General features: G+C 42.6%; 2 protein-coding genes, 1 non-coding gene and 1 pseudogene across 50 annotated transcripts; all 4 read left to right on the forward strand.

Annotated features, from left to right (window-relative positions):
* The first annotated feature begins 518 nt into the window (after positions 1–518).
* Positions 519–8,054, forward strand: LOC125521297 (uncharacterized). 42 transcript variants are annotated; one of them, XR_015612024.1, is made up of 10 exons: positions 519–1,098; positions 1,216–1,508; positions 2,095–2,512; positions 2,613–2,701; positions 2,816–2,944; positions 3,094–3,269; positions 3,586–3,949; positions 4,557–4,635; positions 4,727–7,412; positions 7,663–8,054. XR_015612024.1 is itself a non-coding variant. In XM_087537426.1 (10 exons), the coding sequence occupies exons 5-9, from the start codon at positions 2,840–2,842 to the stop codon at positions 4,735–4,737; spliced, it is 396 nt and encodes a 131-aa protein (XP_087393552.1). In that variant the 5' UTR covers positions 519–1,098; positions 1,216–1,508; positions 2,095–2,512; positions 2,613–2,701; positions 2,816–2,839; the 3' UTR covers positions 4,738–7,412; positions 7,663–8,054. The 42 variants fall into 42 exon arrangements, 12 of the variants coding, with proteins under 12 accessions (XP_087393552.1, XP_087393544.1, XP_087393545.1 ...); XR_007289183.2 differs by having other exon boundaries at positions 3,586–3,887; XR_007289186.2 differs by having other exon boundaries at positions 3,586–3,701; positions 3,805–3,887; positions 4,557–7,412.
* A 506-nt stretch (positions 8,055–8,560) lies between these two features.
* Positions 8,561–19,717, forward strand: LOC125521296 (uncharacterized). 7 transcript variants are annotated; one of them, XM_087537411.1, is made up of 23 exons: positions 8,561–9,114; positions 9,416–9,483; positions 9,575–9,746; positions 10,364–10,587; positions 10,668–10,715; positions 11,772–11,854; positions 13,804–13,909; positions 13,996–14,118; positions 14,206–14,319; positions 14,451–14,591; positions 14,670–14,753; positions 15,011–15,102; positions 15,415–15,487; positions 15,587–15,987; positions 16,059–16,201; positions 16,721–16,831; positions 16,910–17,022; positions 17,502–17,675; positions 18,262–18,328; positions 18,437–18,504; positions 18,613–18,680; positions 19,036–19,086; positions 19,418–19,717. In XM_087537411.1, the coding sequence occupies exons 10-16, from the start codon at positions 14,537–14,539 to the stop codon at positions 16,785–16,787; spliced, it is 915 nt and encodes a 304-aa protein (XP_087393537.1). In that variant the 5' UTR covers positions 8,561–9,114; positions 9,416–9,483; positions 9,575–9,746; positions 10,364–10,587; positions 10,668–10,715; positions 11,772–11,854; positions 13,804–13,909; positions 13,996–14,118; positions 14,206–14,319; positions 14,451–14,536; the 3' UTR covers positions 16,788–16,831; positions 16,910–17,022; positions 17,502–17,675; positions 18,262–18,328; positions 18,437–18,504; positions 18,613–18,680; positions 19,036–19,086; positions 19,418–19,717. The 7 variants fall into 7 exon arrangements, with proteins under 7 accessions (XP_087393537.1, XP_087393538.1, XP_087393536.1 ...); XM_087537412.1 differs by having other exon boundaries at positions 14,271–14,319; XM_087537410.1 differs by lacking the exon at positions 14,206–14,319.
* On the forward strand, positions 9,075–9,189 carry LOC125526099 (small nucleolar RNA Z118/Z121/Z120; annotated as a pseudogene).
* On the forward strand, positions 13,024–13,129 carry LOC125526098 (small nucleolar RNA Z118/Z121/Z120). Its single transcript, XR_007291561.1, has one exon. It is a non-coding gene; the product is annotated as a small nucleolar RNA Z118/Z121/Z120 (small nucleolar RNA).
* Positions 19,718–20,798: the final 1,081 nt, after the last annotated feature.

The raw sequence follows: 20,798 nt of genomic DNA on the forward strand, positions 1-20,798 counted from the left end.
TGAAGGAACCGGTGAATAAAAACCAGTGCATGCACTTGCCTCCAATTATATAAAAATAGTTTTTTATTCACCCATACATGCATGTTGCTTAGCAGATAGCTTGACACTCACATGCAAGGATTTTTTTAAACCGGCCAACTCACACCTTGCATCGGGCTTCCGCCCAAACATTGGGTTAGAGTAGCTTTTTTTTTTGTTCCTGTAGTAAAAAGTGTATAGGATATGTGAACTTTTCTGTAGAATGAGTGATGACGTTTCTTTGAACCGAATGCATCACAGGTTATTTTCTCCAAGGAAATCAGACCCATGAAAATTCCTGCACACCGAACGGGACCTATATTTGTCCATAACACATTGTTTCGAATTCACCCCTAACCCTCATCTCTACTCCTAATGAAGCAGTTGGTAGTCTCCATCGGTCAATTTTTGTTTTATTAAAGACGGGTTTTTTTCATCCTCGATCCCACCTCACGGTTCCAAAAAAACCAATCAAAACCAACTGAGCCCCGTCCCACGAAACGAAATCAGAGGAACGAGGTCCCGGCCACAGGATCGATTGTGCGTACGAGTGAGCCCTCCTGCCCTCGAGCGCCCCACGACTCGCACAGCAGGTCGTGAGACGCCACCCTCCATCCCCTCGCCCCAGATCCATCCCTTCGCCACCGCCAGTTCATCCCTTCGCCGCCCGCCGTTCCATCCCTCCGCCGCCGATCCATCCCTTCGCCGTCGCCCCGCACATCGAAGCCGCCGCCCTCCATCGGACGAACGAGCCCGCCTCAAACGCCGATGGGAATAATGCTCCCCTCGATCTATTCGCTGTGTTGAGGGGAACCACGCCCCAGCCGCCATTGCGGATCTCTTCGACGCCGCTGAGGCCCTACGGGAGCCACCGACGCCTTCATTGCGGTGCTCTAGGTCGCCGCCGTCGTGGTCCACAATCCCCGCCGCCGAGGTCCGTAGTCGCCGCCGTCGAGGTCCGAGAGGTGTCGCCGCCACCTTCATTCCGGACCTGGAGGTCTGCGCCAATCCCCAGGCCAGGGCGGATCGTACCCCAGTCCCCAGGGCAAGGCGGTTCAAACCCCAGTCAGAGAGAGCTAGGTATGTGAATTTGCATGTTGATACAACCATTAATCCCAGTCAGAGCGGCGCTAGGTACTTGCACGCAGACACATGTTTCCATCCGCCTTCATTATGTGAATTTGCATGTTGATACAGCCATTAACCATGGTACATACATCTGTTAAGATCCCGTGCGTGGCTACGGGTATAATGAATGCAACGGGCACAGCGGTTCCATGCTGGATCATGGTGATGATGCAGTCGACTCAGCGGGGGATAGGAGGCTCGCCGGCTGGCGTTTCATTGATGCATGGGTGTTCCAATCATGATGGTACTGTCGGATAATGTACAAGACTTTTTTAGAACAATGTACAAGACTTTGGACGAGGTTCATCTGCGTCGATGTTTGTGGCTGGGTCGCTGGGTACACAATCCATTCACCGTGTAAGGTTTGCACCTTTTTTTTCTATTTGCATTTTTTCTGTTGATTTTTCATATTGTTTGTGTTGGCCAACTAAAAAAAGATTTAGGATCCTAGATACAATGGACCATATTTATTCATGTTGCCTATATCTGTCAGCAAGCTCACCAGACATTCCCTCCATTGGGATTTTAGTAGATATAATGGACTATATTTACTCACGTTGTCCACAGCCTATTTGAAGAGATTTCTCTTTTAGTTCATTGGTATGAAGTTGTTGTTTCATATATATCTATGCAATAGCAGTTTCATGTAGACAAATATGCATGTCATGGCCTTCTATTCTTGTCCTTTTCATGTTCAAAGATCAGCACACTCATTAGATTAAATTTTGATATTGCATCTTTAAGCACTTCCTGAGAATTACATGCTACAGATGTATTTTCTATAGCCTCTATACTTTAGTTGCAAATGGCAACTTGATTGAACTGGATCAGTTGTAAGCTTTGCTAAATTTGTACATAACTAAATAAAAAACTGCACTTTTACCTCCCTGTGGTAATATAGAAGTATACTGTAAAATTCATACATGATTAATACTATTTCGTTTGCAGGTTCAGTCAACTCCTTTGAGGTGCTTAACAAGTAACGGAGGTTTTGGTGTCATCTGTACTCAGGGAAAGGGTGTGAAGACTATACATGTCAAATCCTCATACGAAATGTTGATCTGTTGTGCTTCTAGAATTATGGATTTCCGAATAATTAAATGGCCAGTTATGCAATACAATATTCCCATAGTATTGAAATCTTCTATTCTGCAAAGTGTCCTTCAGAAAATGGCACTTGCACTTAATATGGGACACTCCAAATCCATATGTGCAGGCTATATCTGATATTTTCTCCATACAGAGTCAGCAGCGACTTGATTTATATTTCCGCTACTTGTCAATACGATGGCCCGTTGGAAATAAATGAGGTTTGGCCATCACTTATACTTGGGAACTACTTTTAGTGATAGCTGTGTTGACTAAGGTACTATTTTTTCTTAAAGATTGATTTCTTCAGTGTCGCGTGTTTTACTTTACAGTTTTCTTAATATTCCATTGCCAATACACTGTTTTTTGCTTGATAGAGAACTACGGCGGGCTTACGCTTACCTGAAGTATATTCAAAACTATCAGAGTGTACAACAGATTAGAGCAGATTACATCAGCCTTAAAGGTAAAATGATCTGAACACTTGTTCACAATACACTGTAGTACATAGTAATAGTCCACTTAGTAATTTCTATATAAAAGTATGATCTGAAAATTTTGTTGGTTGTTTTTGCACCAGACTGTTGGCCATTAACGGTTATCTATGGCACTAAAACTTGTTGATCTCAACACATTCACCTCACAACACTTGTTGGCTAAAACATGTGCATTTAGCGCCAAAGAAGTTGAGGAATTAATGAGGTGATAGGTAAACTCCTTATACTGAATTTATCTATTTTCTTTGCTTCAAGTATATAGAAATATATTCCTTGACCGAAGCTCATTGACACTGCTGCCACTAATTTGCTGCGGGTCATCGACTTCAAGATTGATAAATATGTTTCTCTTATTATGCAGGAGTTGTGTGCCGAGGAGAAACTATTCTCTTGCAAATTGGATAGTTGTTGTAGGAATTAAAAAGGCACATGATTGTATTGTTGTTGTGGGATTTCGTTTCTACACGTTCCTCGACCCTAATGTCTACATGAGGTGTGAGTTCAACGGATCGTGGAAATTACATTACTAATAGAAAGGTAGGTAGAATCACAGTGATTCATACAAGAACTCACTAAAATTTTCCAATAACGAATCATATAGTTTATCAGCTGCCTCAACGGCTCACACTTTTGCAAGTCTTCATATTTTAGAAAATACGATTGAATTTGATAATTGGATCAAATGCAGTTATATGTATTGTATTTGCTTTGGTTGAATCTGAATTCTGTTAGAAACACAATGAACCACTTAGATATAGTATAAAGCATCAATCCGTACAGAACTGAGAGATGTCGTGTTTTTACAGTTCTTATGCCATCTTATCAAATTTTCTTGTCCCACATTTTATTTCAGATGCCGCAGCAAAAAGAATGCTCTCAGCCTTGGACGATTCATTCACTCGATTCTTGAAACCATTACCTTTTCTGAAGTAAGTCTAGCTAGCACGCAAGGTGCCCTCGCAGGTGAAGGTTGCATGTCTTCTGCTGGGTGTTTTGATACTTTTCAGTCTCTACTTGAATGTTGCGTACCTAATTTCTTAGTGGCCAACAATCATGCACTGATTCTTGCTAGGGGTCCTCGAGGAAACTCAATAGATGGCTACAGATGTTGCTAGGGGTCCTCGAGGAAACCCAATAGATGGTTTTTTCCTGAAGGTATTAAGATTACCAAGATTTGGTCAGCTGTTACACCATCATATTTCGGCACCTGAGTTTTGGTATGTGCCATGCATATATTTTGGCAGCAAATGGGCGGGTGCCTGGGTTCTCAATGTCCTTCCTAAATGGAAATCATATACATACATATATGTTTGATGTCTTGATATAAGTGAAAATAGTTCATGATACCAGCCTAAGACTCTTAATTTCTGTTTCTTTGCTATCTGACCTTTGCATTTCCTAGGTAAGCACTGTGTGAGATCATACATTGATCATGGTTCTTGATAGTTGTGTACTTTTCTTGGATCTTTAGAAGAATGTTATCTTGAGAAAAAAAAAGAGAAATCAGCTGTATGTAACTTCTGGAATTTAGTATGCTGGTGGCATTCTAATGTTTAATATATATCAGGCATCATATGCCATGTGAAAAGTCATGTTAATATCATGATGGGTCGCATGCAAGTGCATGTAGCAGCTCATCTTATTTTGTTAGAGATAATTTGCATGGTGATTACCATAATGGTGTCAGATGAACAAAATACTTAGTGTGACCATGTTAAAAACTTAAAATGATGGTCTAGGTGAAAACTTGCTATAAAGATGGGTAGCATGTCTTTTAATCATTTCTGAGGCATTTCATGTCTTAATGGGAAATTGTTTTTCAAGTTCTCCATTGGTGCGGCGGGGCTTAGAGGGATGGCCAGGCGGCGGCCAGCAACAGCAGTGGGCGGAGGTCGAGGGGAAGGTGTGGCAGCGAGGCGGCGCGCGAAAGTTTGCAGTACATTACACAATTTTGTTTGCTATTCAGTAACTAATGCTAAAGTTTATTCCTACAGCTTCTACATGAACAACTCCCTGTTTACTAAAGGCAAAAACTCATCCTTGAGCCAGCTTACTCCTGCAAATGTGGGCCAACACACAATTCACTTCATGCCTTGTTCATAACATCATATTTCTCAACCTAATGGCATCTGCCAAGGATCTCAAAAGCCGATGTGTTCAACTTGTGTTTTTGTCGTGTGTTCAACATGTAATGTCATTTTTGTAGGCTAATTTCACTTTCGATGATCTCACGATAAAGCGACCATAGAACGAGAAGGTGAGCTAAAAATCATCTTGTTGTTTATTGTTGCAAAATTTCCTGTATGTGTATCTATAGCATAAAAAAGAAAGCGACCATGATTATAATGTCCTACTAATGTGCTTATTGAATTGATGAAATAACTCGAATGTATTTCTTTATACTAATCTAATTACTTGGATTGTTTTTTCCTTCGTTTTATCTTTACCATTAAAGTTTGTTTTCTATCTTGTCTGATTCATAAGTTACGTTCATGCCAATGGAGATGGTGAATACACTCCTATGGTTGGATGTAAAACCTGTCGAACAGATGGCCAAACCCATTTCCGAAGCAGGCCCCAAAAAAAACATTATCACTTGTTTTGGAAGCTGCCTAAAGAAAAAACAGCACCGCAGAAACATATATGACTTAAAGCCAAAGGTAACAATAAAAATCCTTCTCTGGTTCATTAATTGGTTCGCCTAATCAAATTGTTGATTATGCAACTGAAACCTGCGAGGAATTATTATAAACATAATTTGGATGCATCATATTGAAAGTGGAATAGGGGCAGGGACGTTGATCCTTCGTAATGACCACAGGGACTACTGGAAGGCGCTACGTTTGGCGAGAATCTACTAATCTATTTCACTAACGCCGTGCGGGCGTTCTTGAATTCCGAGTATGCCGCAACTGGATTTGACAGGGTGAGGGATGCAGGAGCGGTTCCGAGTATGCCGCAACTGGATTTGACAGGGTGAGGGATGCAGGAGCGGTCGATGACGAGGTGGCTCCATCTAAGGGTGGCCAGTATGACGTCCGGGATATCGCGCACCTATAGAGGTAAGCAGATTGTGTAGAACTGCAGCTTGTTATGTATAATGCTGTTTGATTTAATCTGATGCTATTTTAGACTTATGCAACCAAATCTATCAGAAAGAGTGCATGATAAATAAAGTTTATATAATGGAAGACGAAATCCACCCAGCGAGAGCATGATGAAGTAGACCACTCTACTTTTTAAACTGGGAACTTCGATTGGAAATTGTTACTGATTATTGAAGTCGCATGGTAAGATAGCTGAATAGTACTATTTCAGTACTGGAAGTTTATGCAAGTTGGTGCACAGTACCGGAAGTGGTGGTATGAGTGAAATGAAGCACACTTCTGATGGGGAGAAAAAATGACTCGTCCGTAAGGAGACAATTGATCTCTTCTGAATCAAGGTGATGTTGGTTCAACAGATGGATATCTTTACCTATTTTTGTGAAGAGTTTTGTGTGAACCTGGAAACGACAAGGGGAAATATAATACAGGGTCTAGCATGAGAAGACATTGATTTTGAGCACAAATGCAAAAATGCATAACCGAAAAATTAAAAGGCCTTTGTTAATGTCTCAGTTGGTAGTCTTCGTCGGTTAATTTTCGTCCTATCTACCATGTTTTTTTCGTTCTCCCTCCCACCCCACAGTTCCAAAAAAACCAACCAAAACCAACTGAGCCCTGTCCCACAAAACGAAATCAGAGGAATGAGGCCTCCATGACTCCTCTCTCGATCTGTTTCCTAGGGACTGAACGCCGCCGCCGCCGCCGATCCCATCTTCCCCGGTGACATGCCTCGCCGGCGGCCTCCTCTCCCCATCCACGCCAGCGACCTCCCTCTACCCCGCCCTCTCCGTCAACCCGTCCCTCTAGCAGCTCGGGCGAAACCCTAGCCCACCCGATGCCACAACGACCTAGCAGGCAGGCGCGAGGAGCCCTGCCCAGCCATGGCGACACCGCCGGCGGCCTCCTCCTCCCCCTCACCTTCTCTCCCTCTCCCAAGGGAGGGAAGGGAATGGAAGGGATCCGGCGGCAAGGGGAGGCAGCGCCCAGATCCGCAGCCGCACCGGTGGGCCGCCATCCCTCGAGGTCGTCCATGGAGGTCCGAATGTGATACAGGCTTGAGGTACGCCATACAGACTTACCTATCTATGTATCTTAGTTACGAGAGCATCAAGGTATGAACGTGATACACTACCACCTATTTTTACTCGTATGGACCAAATCATCAATGTTAAAATTCTGATGTCCACCTAAAAGCAACTGTAGGTTATTCGCTCAGAATTGTCGATTGCCGCTGACCACTTCTTAGATTTCTATTAACCTGAGGACCAGAACAAGCAGGTTCATGTGCAAGTATATAGTTTATATTTGAAGAGTTAGCTTCAGACAACGCACGATCTATGCAAAATCCATCATCTCATGCTTGCATAACAAGACCGATGGTAATTTGTCTACTACTCTACTTACTGCAGTTTACAAATTCTTTTATGGCTTCAGTTCCCACGCCGCTGCACGTGCAGGTCTCTGTTTGCTCAGTCCTCTTGCCGCGACACCATCATCAAGTCACTCAGAGCCCACCACCGCCACAAACACCCCATACCGTCACGCGTGACGGCCGCAGCATCACAACTTCACGGTAAATCATTAAAATTTCAAAACACCAGTCAATTCATGTTCAAGTCGAGAACTAATAAATGTAGACGACCATCCAAAAAAAGGAAGTGAAAAAACCTTCCAAAAGCAAGGAGTGTCTTTCTATAAAAAAAAAGCAAGGAGTGTCAACATTTGAAACAAAATATATTTTTGTACAGAAGTAATTTACATCTATGGAAGCAATTTTTTGTTCATCACTAATCTGTATCAATATGTGTTGTGTTCTCTTTCAGAGAAGTGAACTATGAAATCCCTCCTCATTCCAAACAATGAAACTATGAGGCTGAAAGTACAAATTTCATACGACATGACTGACTTAGAGAAAAAATGGGCGTATTTGGAGCCGGATGAAAATATGGGCAGATTTGGAGTAGTGTGAAGACGGCGCACGCTGGTGTTGCAATGACCAAAAGTGTCGAAGTGAAAGAAGAGATGGAATGACAATGACACAACCTTGTAGTGTGATTCTTGTATGTATGTTTGAGGTCCGTAGGAAAAAATGTATTAGTGAGATAAAGTGACGGAGATATGCATCTTAGGCGGAGATGGAAGCAGAGCCCAGAGATAAACAAAACATTATTAGTTTGTGAATGAACTCGTGGTGGAAAGAATGTTTTCATGTTCATATGCCACATTTTCTTACTATTTCTACTAAGGTAAGGAGCCTTGTATATGCCATATTTTTAACATATGTAGTAGAGCGAGACAACAAAACAATGACATAGAAGCCACATAAAGAATCGAGGGGCAGTAAATTGAGAGTATGGTTGATGTATGGACATAGAGTGCTAGGGAGAAGTTCAACAGAAAAGAGAGGCTAGATGGGGTGCATGGCATTTGTTGGAACAGAGAGAAGATACTTGCATTTGTGTTTTGGTTGAACATTGCGTGCAATGTGTTCGTTTGGGGAGGATAACTTGAGCATTGTTTACAAATTTATTCGTTGGCCCGTGGCAACGCACGGGCAGTCTACTAGTACTCTCATTGCATCGGGATTGGTGAGAACTAGTGATTGGGTTCGGGCCGGGTTGGGCCAGGTCGACAAGGGCCGTCGTGCTTCGGCCGCCCAACCCCAGCAACCGGTCATAGCTCGCATCCAAAGATTTCTAAAAAAAAAAGCTCGCATCCAAAGAGCACCAGGCGACCACGAACCAACCGTTCCCTCTTCCATCGCACGCCCCAGATGCGATCTCCCGTCCCGTGCCTCTCCCCCGTCCCCGCCGTCGCCGGCGCCCCGGCGGCTCCTTCCTCGCCGCCACACCTATCCCCTCCCACCTCCTCGCCCCCCGCCACCGCTTTCTCATGCCCTGGAGACTTTGCCTTGCCACCCCCGAGTCGAGGATCCAAACTTTCCCCCCTCGGCGCCGGCGACCCGGCGTCTCCGGCCTTCCTCCCCGCCGCATGCCCTTCCCCACTTCCCTGCCTACCCGCCTCCGCTTCCACCTATGGCCCCTTCCCGTCCCCAAACCGCGGATCCAGATTTTCCCCCTCCCCCGGGCCGGCGCCGGCGCCAACAGCGGCTCAAAAAACGGGATCTTTCGTCCCTCTCCAGCCGGTCGACCTGATCTCCCGTTTCAGCTGGCTACCCCGAAGGCCAACGGCGTCAGGCCGGTCCAGATCTGGCGGCTCTACTCCGGCGACCTTCTGTATGCAGTGCTGTGATGAATCACAAGGCCGGTATCTGAGTAAGTTGCCTCTTGAAGAGGACTCCTTCCTTGATTGTACACTTTAAACTGATCATATATTATTCTGAGCAGACATATACAGATATGAATTCATCAGCCGGTTCATTTTACATTTTATCCTGACGCACTGTTGAAGGAAAACAGCATCCATTGCCTCAGCTTCCACTTAGAAATTAAGCATATCTGAAGTTGGATTGCACTGCCTTTCACCACAACTTTGTGTTCAATTTTTTAAACTGCTACCTTGTAAATGGATATTAAACTTTGGTATTAATTCCTTGCAATTTTATTTTCTGCCCAGCTACGAGACTGGTTGGATCCATCGCTTAATCATGCTGTTGTGCCATCTTCTCTTCTCATACTTTCAAGGTAAATTTGGTTAATGTATTTCCCACTGGCTATTGGCTAGAACAGATCTGTTTGGGCTTGCGTGCTTACTCATCTTTGCTAATGCTGTCAGAGCTTTTACCCTGGCTGGGAGAATGAAACCCATGGATGCTGTTGTAGCAACAGTGTCTTCTTTGCCAGATGAAGTTGTGGATACAATTGGGACAGTATTGCCATCTGAAGATTCGGTTTCTGAGAGGAGGAGAAAACTGAAATTCCTTGAGATGCAGGAAGAACTTATCAAGGTGTGTAACACATACGTAGATTGTATTGTTTTTTTTATACATAGGTGTGAGAATGTCTGGATGAACCAAAGGTTTTGAGAGCCTGTTTATATGCTGATCTAACGTTAGTTGTGTAGGATTGTGATGATCCAAATTCTACTGATTTAAGAGAAGCACTTAATTTCTGCTGATAAGTCTATAATTATGCTCATTTAGCATCATCACTAGTTTCTCAGACAGTGTAGCCAAATGACCTGTTTTCAAGCAACTCATCTAATAGAAAATTCAGATATGTTAAACAAAATGGAGGAGTTTATAGCGTTAAATAATATGCGTGGTGCTGCTAACATTGAACTGTTAACCAATTATAGCATTAAACAAAATGGAGCAGTTTATAGCATTAAAGCACCGCCCGACCAGCTTTGTGTAATACGGCGGTGGGGAAGCCTGCATGGTGCTGCTAACATTGAACTGTTAACCAATTGTTTTAGCATAAGTTTCTTACCCAAGTATGTTAGTTTTGGCATAGTGCTGTATTGCTTCTAACACTCAGCTGTTACCTGTTTATTTTAACTTAGCGTAATGCTGTTACTGAACATGTAATCAGTTATTTTAATGCTTTGAATGAAACTATTCAGGAGGAGAGAAGAAGAAAGAGAAAGAAGAGAAGGCAAAACAAAAGAAGGAAGAAAAAGCAAATCTCACAGAACAGGGGGCTGCTGAAGAAGATTTGGCTTTAAAGGAAATGACTGGCCCTACTGCTAGGGAAGAAGAAATGATAGAAGCAAAACGGCATGACACACTTGACCAGGAGCAGCTCTGTAATATCAGTCGAGCATTGGCTGTGCTGGCATCTGCATCGGTATGATCCTAGTCCATCTGTATTTTCTGTCGTTACTTCGCGGACTCTTAGTGATAGTGCCATAATTACTTACATTGCAGTCTGTTAGCAAGGAGCATCAAGAGTTCCTGAGCCTTGTCAACAAGGAGGTACGATGTGAATTTTTGAAGTGGGGTCAGAGGGACAATTACCATACAGCATTTTTTGTTTGTTTGTTGCATGTATGAACTGTTTTACTGTGGAGTCTGAGTAGTACTTAAGTGTTGAGGAATGCAGATAAAACTATATAACTCCATGCTTGAAAGAGAAGACACAGAGGAGTCTGAGTAGTACTTAATTGAACATCTTAAATAGTTTTCTCAACATTTGTAGAAATAAGTATCGTTTGATCGCCTGCTGTTGTGATACAAGGTAACTGTTACCCATGGGTTTCTACTTTGTAGTGAGTACATGGGTTAATTGGCCTTGTATTCGGCCTTATACCAGTTTTTCCTGTAACCCGGTGGCAGTACGTGGTACCAGTTTTTGGCCTAGTAGTTTACTAGACCTACTTTAGTATCATTCCGTTGTTAGTTGGAGATACTAAACAGAACAAATGGATTTCTTCATCATAAACCGCATCCTAAATTAGACTGTATGAATGGATCTCTTCATCATAAACTGCATCCTGAATTAGTCTTAACTTTCACTCGGTCCTGGCCTGCATATACTGTTGACACCTGCTTGATTGCATTTCCACCTTTATATTGCGTGTTCATTTGGAATAAAATGCTGAACTAGCATCAAAAGAGTTATACTACAAGGTACTGTGGTAGTTTACATTCAAGTATACGATTGAGAGTTACTCACAAGTTAGCTCTAGGCACTTATGCTTGGTCACTGGCACAAGCTCCTCCTTGTGTTCTTTATGTCAAAATGATTGTGACAATTCTTTCTTAATGCAGCAAATTCTCTCTTTAGCCTAAAAAAAGAACGATTGAAGTATAGCATGTCAGCATTAGAAGTATAAGGGTCTTGGTTGCTCTTGTTAACAAAGTTACAGCCTGTGGCTTTATCACTGATCTCTATGCCTACATTTGCCTTCCCCCAAGTCTGTTAGTTGGAGAGATTTCTTTGGTGGAGCTACCATTGATGTTGGTCATCCATACATTGCTATTGAATAATTTATGGGTTATTTGTTGACATATATTTTTGCTCTGTTTTAGGTTGATGCTACGCTTCGGGAATTGGAAAAGGAGATTGATGATGTGGATAAACATATCAGAAACCGCTGGCAACTGCTTGATAGGTATGTCAATTGCTTGTGTATCAAAGTCGTTTCATATTGCATGGCTGTCAGCTAGTGCATTGTGCTGCTGGTGAGTTTCCTCTAGGAGTTGGACCTCCATTAGGGTTTGTTTAGGTAGGGAGGGCTAAGACCTAATCCGATCAAACCAGAAGCGATTGTTTTGGTAGTACTGAGTTTCCTGTCGATCTGTAGGAATTGAGCAGTATCAGTGATCAATGTGTACCACCTACCTCTAAGTGGTAGTTTAGTTGTCCATTGCCATTCTTTGATATCTGTTCTTGTGATTTATACGCTTCTCTGGTGCAGATACGTCGACAGTTATCGCCCCTACCCTAATTCAGGGATTTACCTTTTCTCAGTAAAACGCTGATTTGGCAATATACAACTAACTACTCCCTCCGTCCCATAATATAAGAACGTTTTTGACACTACACTAGTGTCAAAAACATTCTTATATTTTGGGACGGAGGGGGTACTTTTAAGCAATAACTAATAGAGGCAGATGTAGAATAATGGATGCTACTTCTCTCAGTAACTACCCCGTTAGTGTGACTGATAACAGAGACAAGTAGAAAACTGTCTCTACTCCCAACTGACGCTAATAGGTGGCTGTCCCTGAGGGTGTGAGAGGGGTGCGGCAGGAGAGGGCCTGCGCGGGGAAGGTTAACTTGCCCTTAAGTATCATTGCAACATTATTTTATTTTATTTTTGCGGAAGTATCGGTGCAACATTTATCTACCATGTTCGCACCAATGATTTTAACTCAGATATATTATTGCTGATACAGACATTTATAGTCTGTGTGGTAAGTCAGAGTTGTAGCATTGGTGAGCTAATTAATATGGCTCAACTTCTGGAAGATGTGTGAGAAATATTCCTATCTCAGATTCGTTCTACAATTTTATTAATCGGATACCCCATGAGTTCCCTCATGCTTGCTTATGTGACATGAGAAAGGAAGATCGATATCCAATGCAGTATATAGTATTCTTTTATAGACCTTAATGTTTGGCTGTACTTGGAGCATGTTTCGTCAACATGCTGATATCGTTTGTACAATGTCTTTTGATCTTCTGTTGCATCATCCTTTATTGCTTGAATTGTAAACCATGTACTTCACTGGGTTTCACGGGTAGCATGAGTATGACTAGTTTCCATACATTTTTGTATGCTTGCTGTGATGAATCACAAGGACGGTATCTGAGTATGGTTGCTCTTGAAAAGGCCTCCTTCCTTGATTAACATCCTAAACTGATCATATATTCTGAGCAAGCATGCAAAAATCTGAATTGAACATGGATCCACAATGACCTTTCACGTGCATCCTTTCCTGCTTGAAGTGTAAACCATGTAACTTTGCTTTGTTCATGGGTTGCATAATATGACTACTTTTCTTACCTTTGTCGGTATCTGAGTAAGGTTAGCTCTTGAAAAAAGGCCCCCTTCCGTGATCATATATTCTGAGCAAACATCCTTCCATGGTATCTGAGCAAGTTGGGTCTTGGAAAAGGCCAACTTCCTTGATCATTAATCCTAAACTGATCGTACACTCCGAGCAAACATATTCAAATCTGAATCCAGTGAGTGCTAGGAAGTTTTGATTTTTGTCCTAGCAACAGAATATATAGTAGTAACTCAAGATTGACTTTGGCAGGTTGGTGTACTACTGTTTATCATTTTGTCGAAAGTTGTGGCCTGTTATTAAATGTTAGTGGTTTCCTTGATGGTCTTGCTATATTATTTTTCACTTGTGGTGCAATGGAGCTGCTGCAAGTGTAGTAGCTATAGATGCAGAGAGTTACTTTTAATTATATATACCCTTGTTTCAAGTGGTGCAACTGAGCTGCTAAAGCCAAAAAGGAAAAGTATTAGCTGTATGGACAATGAGTTTGATCTTTCTTCAATCCTTGCTGTTGTGATCCTGAAGTCCGTGCTGCTTCATGTTGCAGGAGAACATACCCCTGGAGGAGGCATTCGAGAACCTGAGATGCAGCCACCGAACAGATGCACCAGCACCTCTAATCTTTCGGCCCAAGCAAGCTCAAAGAGATGGTGGTAATGCTCCTACTCTACATTTTATATCCTCTCTGCTGCTTCCTGTTAACTGAATTGGGTCTTTGTTTTTCATGTGTGGGTTGCAGGAGAGCAACCAAACTAGCTAGGGTGGCCTGATGAGGTCCTGTATGAGGCTTTGCTTCTGATTCATATCATATTAGGTCTTGTATGATGATGCGTGTGTGGTTGATGCTCACGTACTAGCTAAGGTGGTTGTTTTGCCACTGGTGTTTCAGTTTGTACCTCATTTAGCTCACTGTTGTTACTTATTAGTACCTAAAACTGCTGCTGGATAGGCATTCATTGCTTGCTCAGTGTTCCCGTTGTTGGTGGAATTAACTGGATGCACAAAATATTTCAGCAACATATGCCAAAAGGTGCTGCTGCTGCTACCTTGCTGCTATGCAATTGTAGGTAGCCGGCATATCCACAATTGTACAGAGGCTACAGCTGCTGAACATAATTTAGTTCTTGCATATTTATCTTAACTCCACCAAGCTCATATTTGCTTAGAGGACTAACTGTAAGTAATTTTTTTCAGGTCAGCGTACTCTGATGAGAACATGCCTCCTGAAGGATTGCTTGAGTTGTGGTTACACTTGTTGAATTTATGTCCTAGTGTCGAACATGGTCTGCACTGACGAAGTGACGATGGTGAATCAGTTGCTGAAGCTGAGGTGTGGTAAATTAGTGTGTCCCCCCATGTCCCAGTATCTTGTTGTAGTATGATAGTTGTTCTGATGAGTATTATATGTTTCAGGAAGATGGATCATTTCCAGATATGCATCTGCACGCCAAGGAGCTGGAGCTGTAGCTGAATATGCATCTGCACGCCAAGCAGCTGGTGAGTAGCGCTTGTTCTGCTAGCAATAGCATGGAGTATTATTGTTTCAGTTTTTGCTTCAGCCAGTTGATGGAGTGCATTTGTTAGGGTTTCAGTAATTCAGCGCTCTTACTCTTAGTGTTTGTACTAGTTCTTGTACTAGTATCACGCTATAAGTGCTTGTACTCCATCAACTAAGTACTTAGTTGTTATTCTTGTACTCTTAGTTGCCTGACTAGTAACCAAAATTTATTGTTTAAATGGCTTTGATTGATCAGCGACGGCCTTGCACAAGAAGGTGCAGTCAGCGAGCAAATCTTTCAAGTTGAGAAGATTGAATTGCATGACCCAGCTTGGGCTGGGTGATATGGTACGATACTCTACTCAATTTGATCCGGGCTGCATTGGATGCCCTCTAGGCTCCATCGTAGCTGCTGCAGTAACCCTATGCGTGTGTAGGCTTTTCAGGAACTCTGCTCGCGCGTGCCCTCTCCTCTCCTCTCTGTGTACAGAGGGATGGGGCTTGGCGTGAAGACCACGCGGACCCCTCGGTATCCGTTGGATCATTAAATTTACCACGGGGCCGCGCGCGGTAAAAAGTGAACCCCGGGGCCCGGGCCCCGTGCCCCATCCCATTTCCTTTATAATTTATTTACCCATCTTTCTTTACTGCTGCATGCAGGTGAAAGAGGCGACGGCTCCTCAGCCCCGAGGCGTCTCTCTCTCTCTCAATGGGCATCCATCAATGGGCACAGGTATGCGTGCACCCACCCACCCACCCCTCCTCTCAATGGCCATCATTGTTTTGCTCACTGCCTCACTCCCCTCCTCTTTCTTTCTTCTTCCTTACGCAGAGCCTTCCACACACAGCAGCCAAGCCAAGCCAAGGCTTGGACCGACGATGAACCAACCGAATCGGCGCAGCAAGATGCACCAGCAAAGGAAGGGCGCGGCGCCCCCAGGCCAAGGAGGGGGCGGCCCCACATCGCTCGAACCCTCGCTCAATGACGCGTGGGCCCGCCTCCTCCAACTGCAACGGCCCCCATCGCGCCTCCTCCCGCCGGCCGCGGTACCAGGCAGGCTGACATGTGGGCCCGCCACGCCGCCGGTATATATACCGGTGTCGGTGTGCCCCCTCTGTCTATCCTCCTCCCACCGCCACATCTCCCCCATCTGCAACGGATCGCTCGCCGGAGACGCCCGCCGCCACAGATCGCTCGCCGGAGACGCCCACCACCACCGGTTGGACCTCCTGGTTCGACTCTAATCCTGTTTCCCCTCCTGGGTTTCCAGCGTCTGCTCGCCAAGCTTACCTCATCCCCGCAGGTTATCAATGGCCGCCGTTCTCCATGGTGCTCGCGCAGGCCGCGGCGGCCCTGGCCGCGCTCAGGGGGGGCGGTGGGGCGCCGCCGTGCAGCAGGGCCCGCCCCAGGAAGCAGCCCCCGTCCCCAACCCCAACCCCCCCACAGGTGACGCCCTCTGCCATCTCCTCCCCTTCTCTCTGCTCATGACGAACCCTTCCTCGTACTCTTGTGATCTAGAGATGTTTGACCTGTCCTGTTTTGTACCAATTTGATCTGCTCTAAACGGCTCTAAACGGTTATATCTGTTCATGCATGTCTGTGCAGTGTACACCTCTTATCAGCACCTCGACTTTAATATATGCCTGTGTAGCGGGCAATGCAATGCCGCTAATGAACTAGTTAAATTTTCTGACATGTGCTTGCTTAGAACACTGGATTTTGTACATGGACACCGCACTAGATTTCCTTGTTACTTAGCTGTGGGCTGCACGTTTTTTAGTGGCGCTATTCTCTACACCTTTGTAATTTATTGGTTTGCATGCACATAATGTCATGGCAGAACCACTTCCTTGAATTATTAGTGGGCTGCACGTTTTTTTTGTGGTGCTATTCTCTAAACCTTTGCAATTTATTGGTTTGCATGAACATATATGTCATGACCGAACAACTCCTTTGAATTATCAGTGGGCTTATTGGAGGCCTGGAAACGAGAATCTTTCCAAGAAGAACAAGAACTATGATCAACAACTGAGAATTTACAGGCGCCTAGAGAACTCCCATCGTGTTAATAAGATGGTAATTTCATTTTGAGTGATCTTCTTATTGCAGGTCTAGATTGTAACAGTAATAACTAGAAAATTGTATTGCTTGTAGGAGCTCGCTTACTTCACAATTCCTGAAGGTCTTCTAATTCAGCCGGCTCACATTGTGAATAAGCTACGGGATATAGTTTCTCTGTATAATATGATGATGCCATTACGGCAGAGGTAAGAATTAACTGTTGTAATGTCTGTTATAGAGATCTCATGTTAAATCTGTATGCATCACTGTATACATATGAAGTGTTAACTTAAGGTACATGGGCTTTTATTTTCTAGAGTTTTCACCGTCTAATGCAATCTTCTACATATTCCTAAATTGGAATGTCCTTTACAATTATTACCTGCACTTGTTTGATCTAATTGTGAGTGGTGTTATATATGTCCTTTTGTGGAGCAGGAAGGTATGGTTGCTTGATAAATTGGTAGATAGCGCAATGTCATTGAAGTTTTAGAGTAATGATTAACACTTAACAAACTAACTTGTCCTGTAAATTAGCTGTGAGTTAAGATTTATTATACAAATTAGTAGCTAGGCATTGATCTTAGTTGTTTTGTGTATATTATTATAATCTGTGCCTTGTTTCTTCTGCTCTCTCTAGAAAATTTTGTTAACACTATATTAATGGTTTAGTTTGATATTTCAGGGCTCTATATAAATATCTTGATGGCTACTCTGGTAAAGAGACAGACAAAATCAATAAGATTCTCGTTAAGACTGTACTGTGTGTTGACGACAAAATTGCTGAAATCTTGGCGGCGGGGTGGTACTGCCCTCCGCGTCCCAATGTTTTTGATGATCTTCCGAGGTTAAATTGATGGTAAACTTCCAAGTCCTAATCTTATTGTAATTAATGCTTGTTTTGATTGAACTTTTGACATGAACTGCTTGTAAATGAACTTGTAAGGTTTGATGTGTTTCAACTGCTACAGCTTCAGTAGCTTCCTCATATTGTTACCATCTTGTTATGTTCAAGCTGTATTATGATGTTCACTACTTTCTCATGTTTAAGTCTTCAGTTCTGTCTAATTCTCTGTTTGGAGTGAAATATGCTACGTTGGCTTTTATTTCTAGAATCTTCTCATGTTTGCTCTTCATTTTTATCTTGTCTCCTTTACTCTTCATTTCAAAATACTGCGACTCGCATTGTCTAATTTTTTTGCTCTTCAATTCTCTGTATGGACTGAAATATGTTAGTCCCTCTGTCCGGAAATACTTCTTGGAGAAATGGATGTATCTAGACGTATTATAGTTATAGATACATCCATTTTTATCCATTTCTTCTGGACCGAGGGAGTACATGGGAACCTTTTTTCTGGAATCTTCTCATGTTTGCTCTTTGTTATTATCTCTTCTTTACTCTTCATTTCAAAACTACTGTCTAATATCTGTTTCTTTGTCTGTAGGTTCGCTTCCTGAATGCTGTTAAAGAATGATAATCCAAAGTATTTCTAGTTACCATCTTTGTTACTGGTAATCTTTTCACATAAACTTATTTTCTAGAATCTTCTTGTGCTTTCTCTTTGCTCCTTTACTCTTCATTTTAAAACTACTATCTAATATCTGTTTCTTTGTCTGTAGGTCCTCTTCCTCGAATGCTGTTAAAGAATGATAATCCAAAGTCTTTCTAGTTGCTATATTTGTTGCTGGTAATCTTTTCACATAAACTTATTTTCTAGAATCTTCTTATGTTTTCTCTTTGCTCCTTTACTCTTCATTTCAAAACTACTGTCTAATATCTGTTTCTTTGTCTGTAGGTCCTCTTCCTCGAATGCTGTTAAAGAATGATAATCCAAAGTATTTCTAGTTAGTATCTTTGTTACTGGTAATCTTTTCACATTAACTGCTTTTGGTACCATTTGAATTATGATGTTAACGACGACCCTCATTGTCTAAATTTTCCATCCTGTACCTCTTCATTGATCTCCAATTCTTTGTATGGAGTGAAATATATTACTCCCTACTGCCGGAAATAATTATTGGAGAAGTTGATGTATCTAGATGAATTTTAGTTCTAGATTCATCCATTTTTATACATTTCTCTGATAAGTATTTCTGGACTAAGGGAGTACATGGAAACTTATTTTCTAGATCTTCTCATGTTTGCTCTTGGTTATTATCTTGTCTCCTTTACTCTTCATTTCAAAATTATTGTCTAATATCTGGTTCTTTGTGTGTAGACGCTGTTACTCTAGGATGCTACTACAGAATATCGCTCAGAAGTCTTGCTGGTAAACTTTTGACATCAACTGCTTTTGACTGTTTGAACTAATACAACTCTTTTTCCTCTTTCTGTCACCTGGCTTTTGTGTTTCACTATAGTGTGTCATGCATATTGTTTAGTAACGGTTCAGGCTGAATTAGAATGTTAACGGTGAAATATGTCGTTCTCATTGTATTTTTTTCTCATGTTTAACTCTTCATTACTGTTCAATTCTCTGTTGTGAGTGGAATCTGTTACATTGCCTTCTGTTTTCAAGAATTTTCTCATGTTTACTCCTCATTATCATCTATCATTTCTCTTAATTGTAAAATTACATTCTACATTTGTTTTTTGTGCAGATGCTGCTTGTATGGAATGCCACCGTGTAGATGCTGCTCTTATGGAATGCCACCGTGTAGAAGCTGCTCGTATGGAATGCCGCTGTGTAGATGCTGGTCGTATGGAATGCCGCCGTGTAGATGCTGCTGCAGAATCATACTTGTGAAATCGTTGTGAATATTATGATGTTACTGGACAAATATTGTTTAGGTTTCTACTGCTACCGCTTGAACAGCTTATTGTCAGCTTGAGCACATTGCTGTATTACATTGTTTTCGGTGAAACATGTGGGGTGGCATGCTACCTCGTCATTAGTTTTATTGATATGCCACTTGCATTTTGTAGTTCAATAACAGCAATGGAAATTTCATGAAATCATAAACCGAGTCGCGCGAGCAGACTTCGCACAAGCCGACTGTTGACGTGCAGCCAGCCGTTGTCTTCACCCAGGTTGCGGTGTGATCAGCTTTGCTTGACCGGTGTCGGCTCGTCATGGGCACTATGGTGTTCTGGTATATAATGAGTGATACTGTAGCTGTTAAAAATAAATAATCATCGCGGTTATTAGGGAATAATCCCTGTTCCTTCTCACATGTGCGGTTGCACACTTTCACCTACTGTCATGGCGGTTCTTGGAACGACGACGTCTCTCGCATCCCTTGGAGGCGACTGTTCCCACTGTATAGAAGTGTTCATTCATCAGCAATAAAGAATGATTCGATCATTTGTTGGATGGTCTCGCTTGATTACATATCTCTCTCTCAACAAGTTATCAGCATGCTTCCGGCGGAGCGATTCCGTCGGAAACGAGGCGGCTCAGCCTCGGCGCAAGGCCGCCAACGGTTGTTTAACGCGCGACCGCGCCGATGCCCAGCGCGCAACGCCTTCCCAGTGAGGTACGGGGTTCGCAAATAAGAAGGCAAGATTCAATGGTAGTGTGCAGATCAACTGCTTTGCAGATTATCACCATTATTGTTTAAGCTCACATTTTGTCATATTTGACATTATGATTGCTAAACGATGTGTTCTCTTATACATTTTATTAAGTTATGACATAGTGTACTAGAAATATGAGTATTTACTGATTTCATCAAATTATACTCTCTAGTGCTGAGAGATGGACCCCAAAATTTATTTTGGGGAGTATCTACAAAGTGTCATGCTTAACCATTTGAAGTTCACACTAATGGTTTGAAGCTAACTTCTTGAAATATCATTAATTTCACAAAGTTCATTACATCATCAACCATGATGGTCTTTAATTTTAATTTACTGATAGTAAATTAATTATCTCCGGTGGCTGAGTTAATTGCTCAAAACCACCAGATTTGTGGCTAGGGTACTTCGAAACCACCGCTTTTGCCAAAAATCATAAAAAACCACCAACTCTGTGGCAAGTGA

The sequence above is a fragment of the Triticum urartu genome, chromosome 7A (genome assembly GCF_056163025.1).
Source record: "Triticum urartu cultivar PI428250 chromosome 7A, HENAU_Tu73, whole genome shotgun sequence".
Lineage (NCBI taxonomy): Eukaryota > Viridiplantae > Streptophyta > Magnoliopsida > Poales > Poaceae > Triticum > Triticum urartu.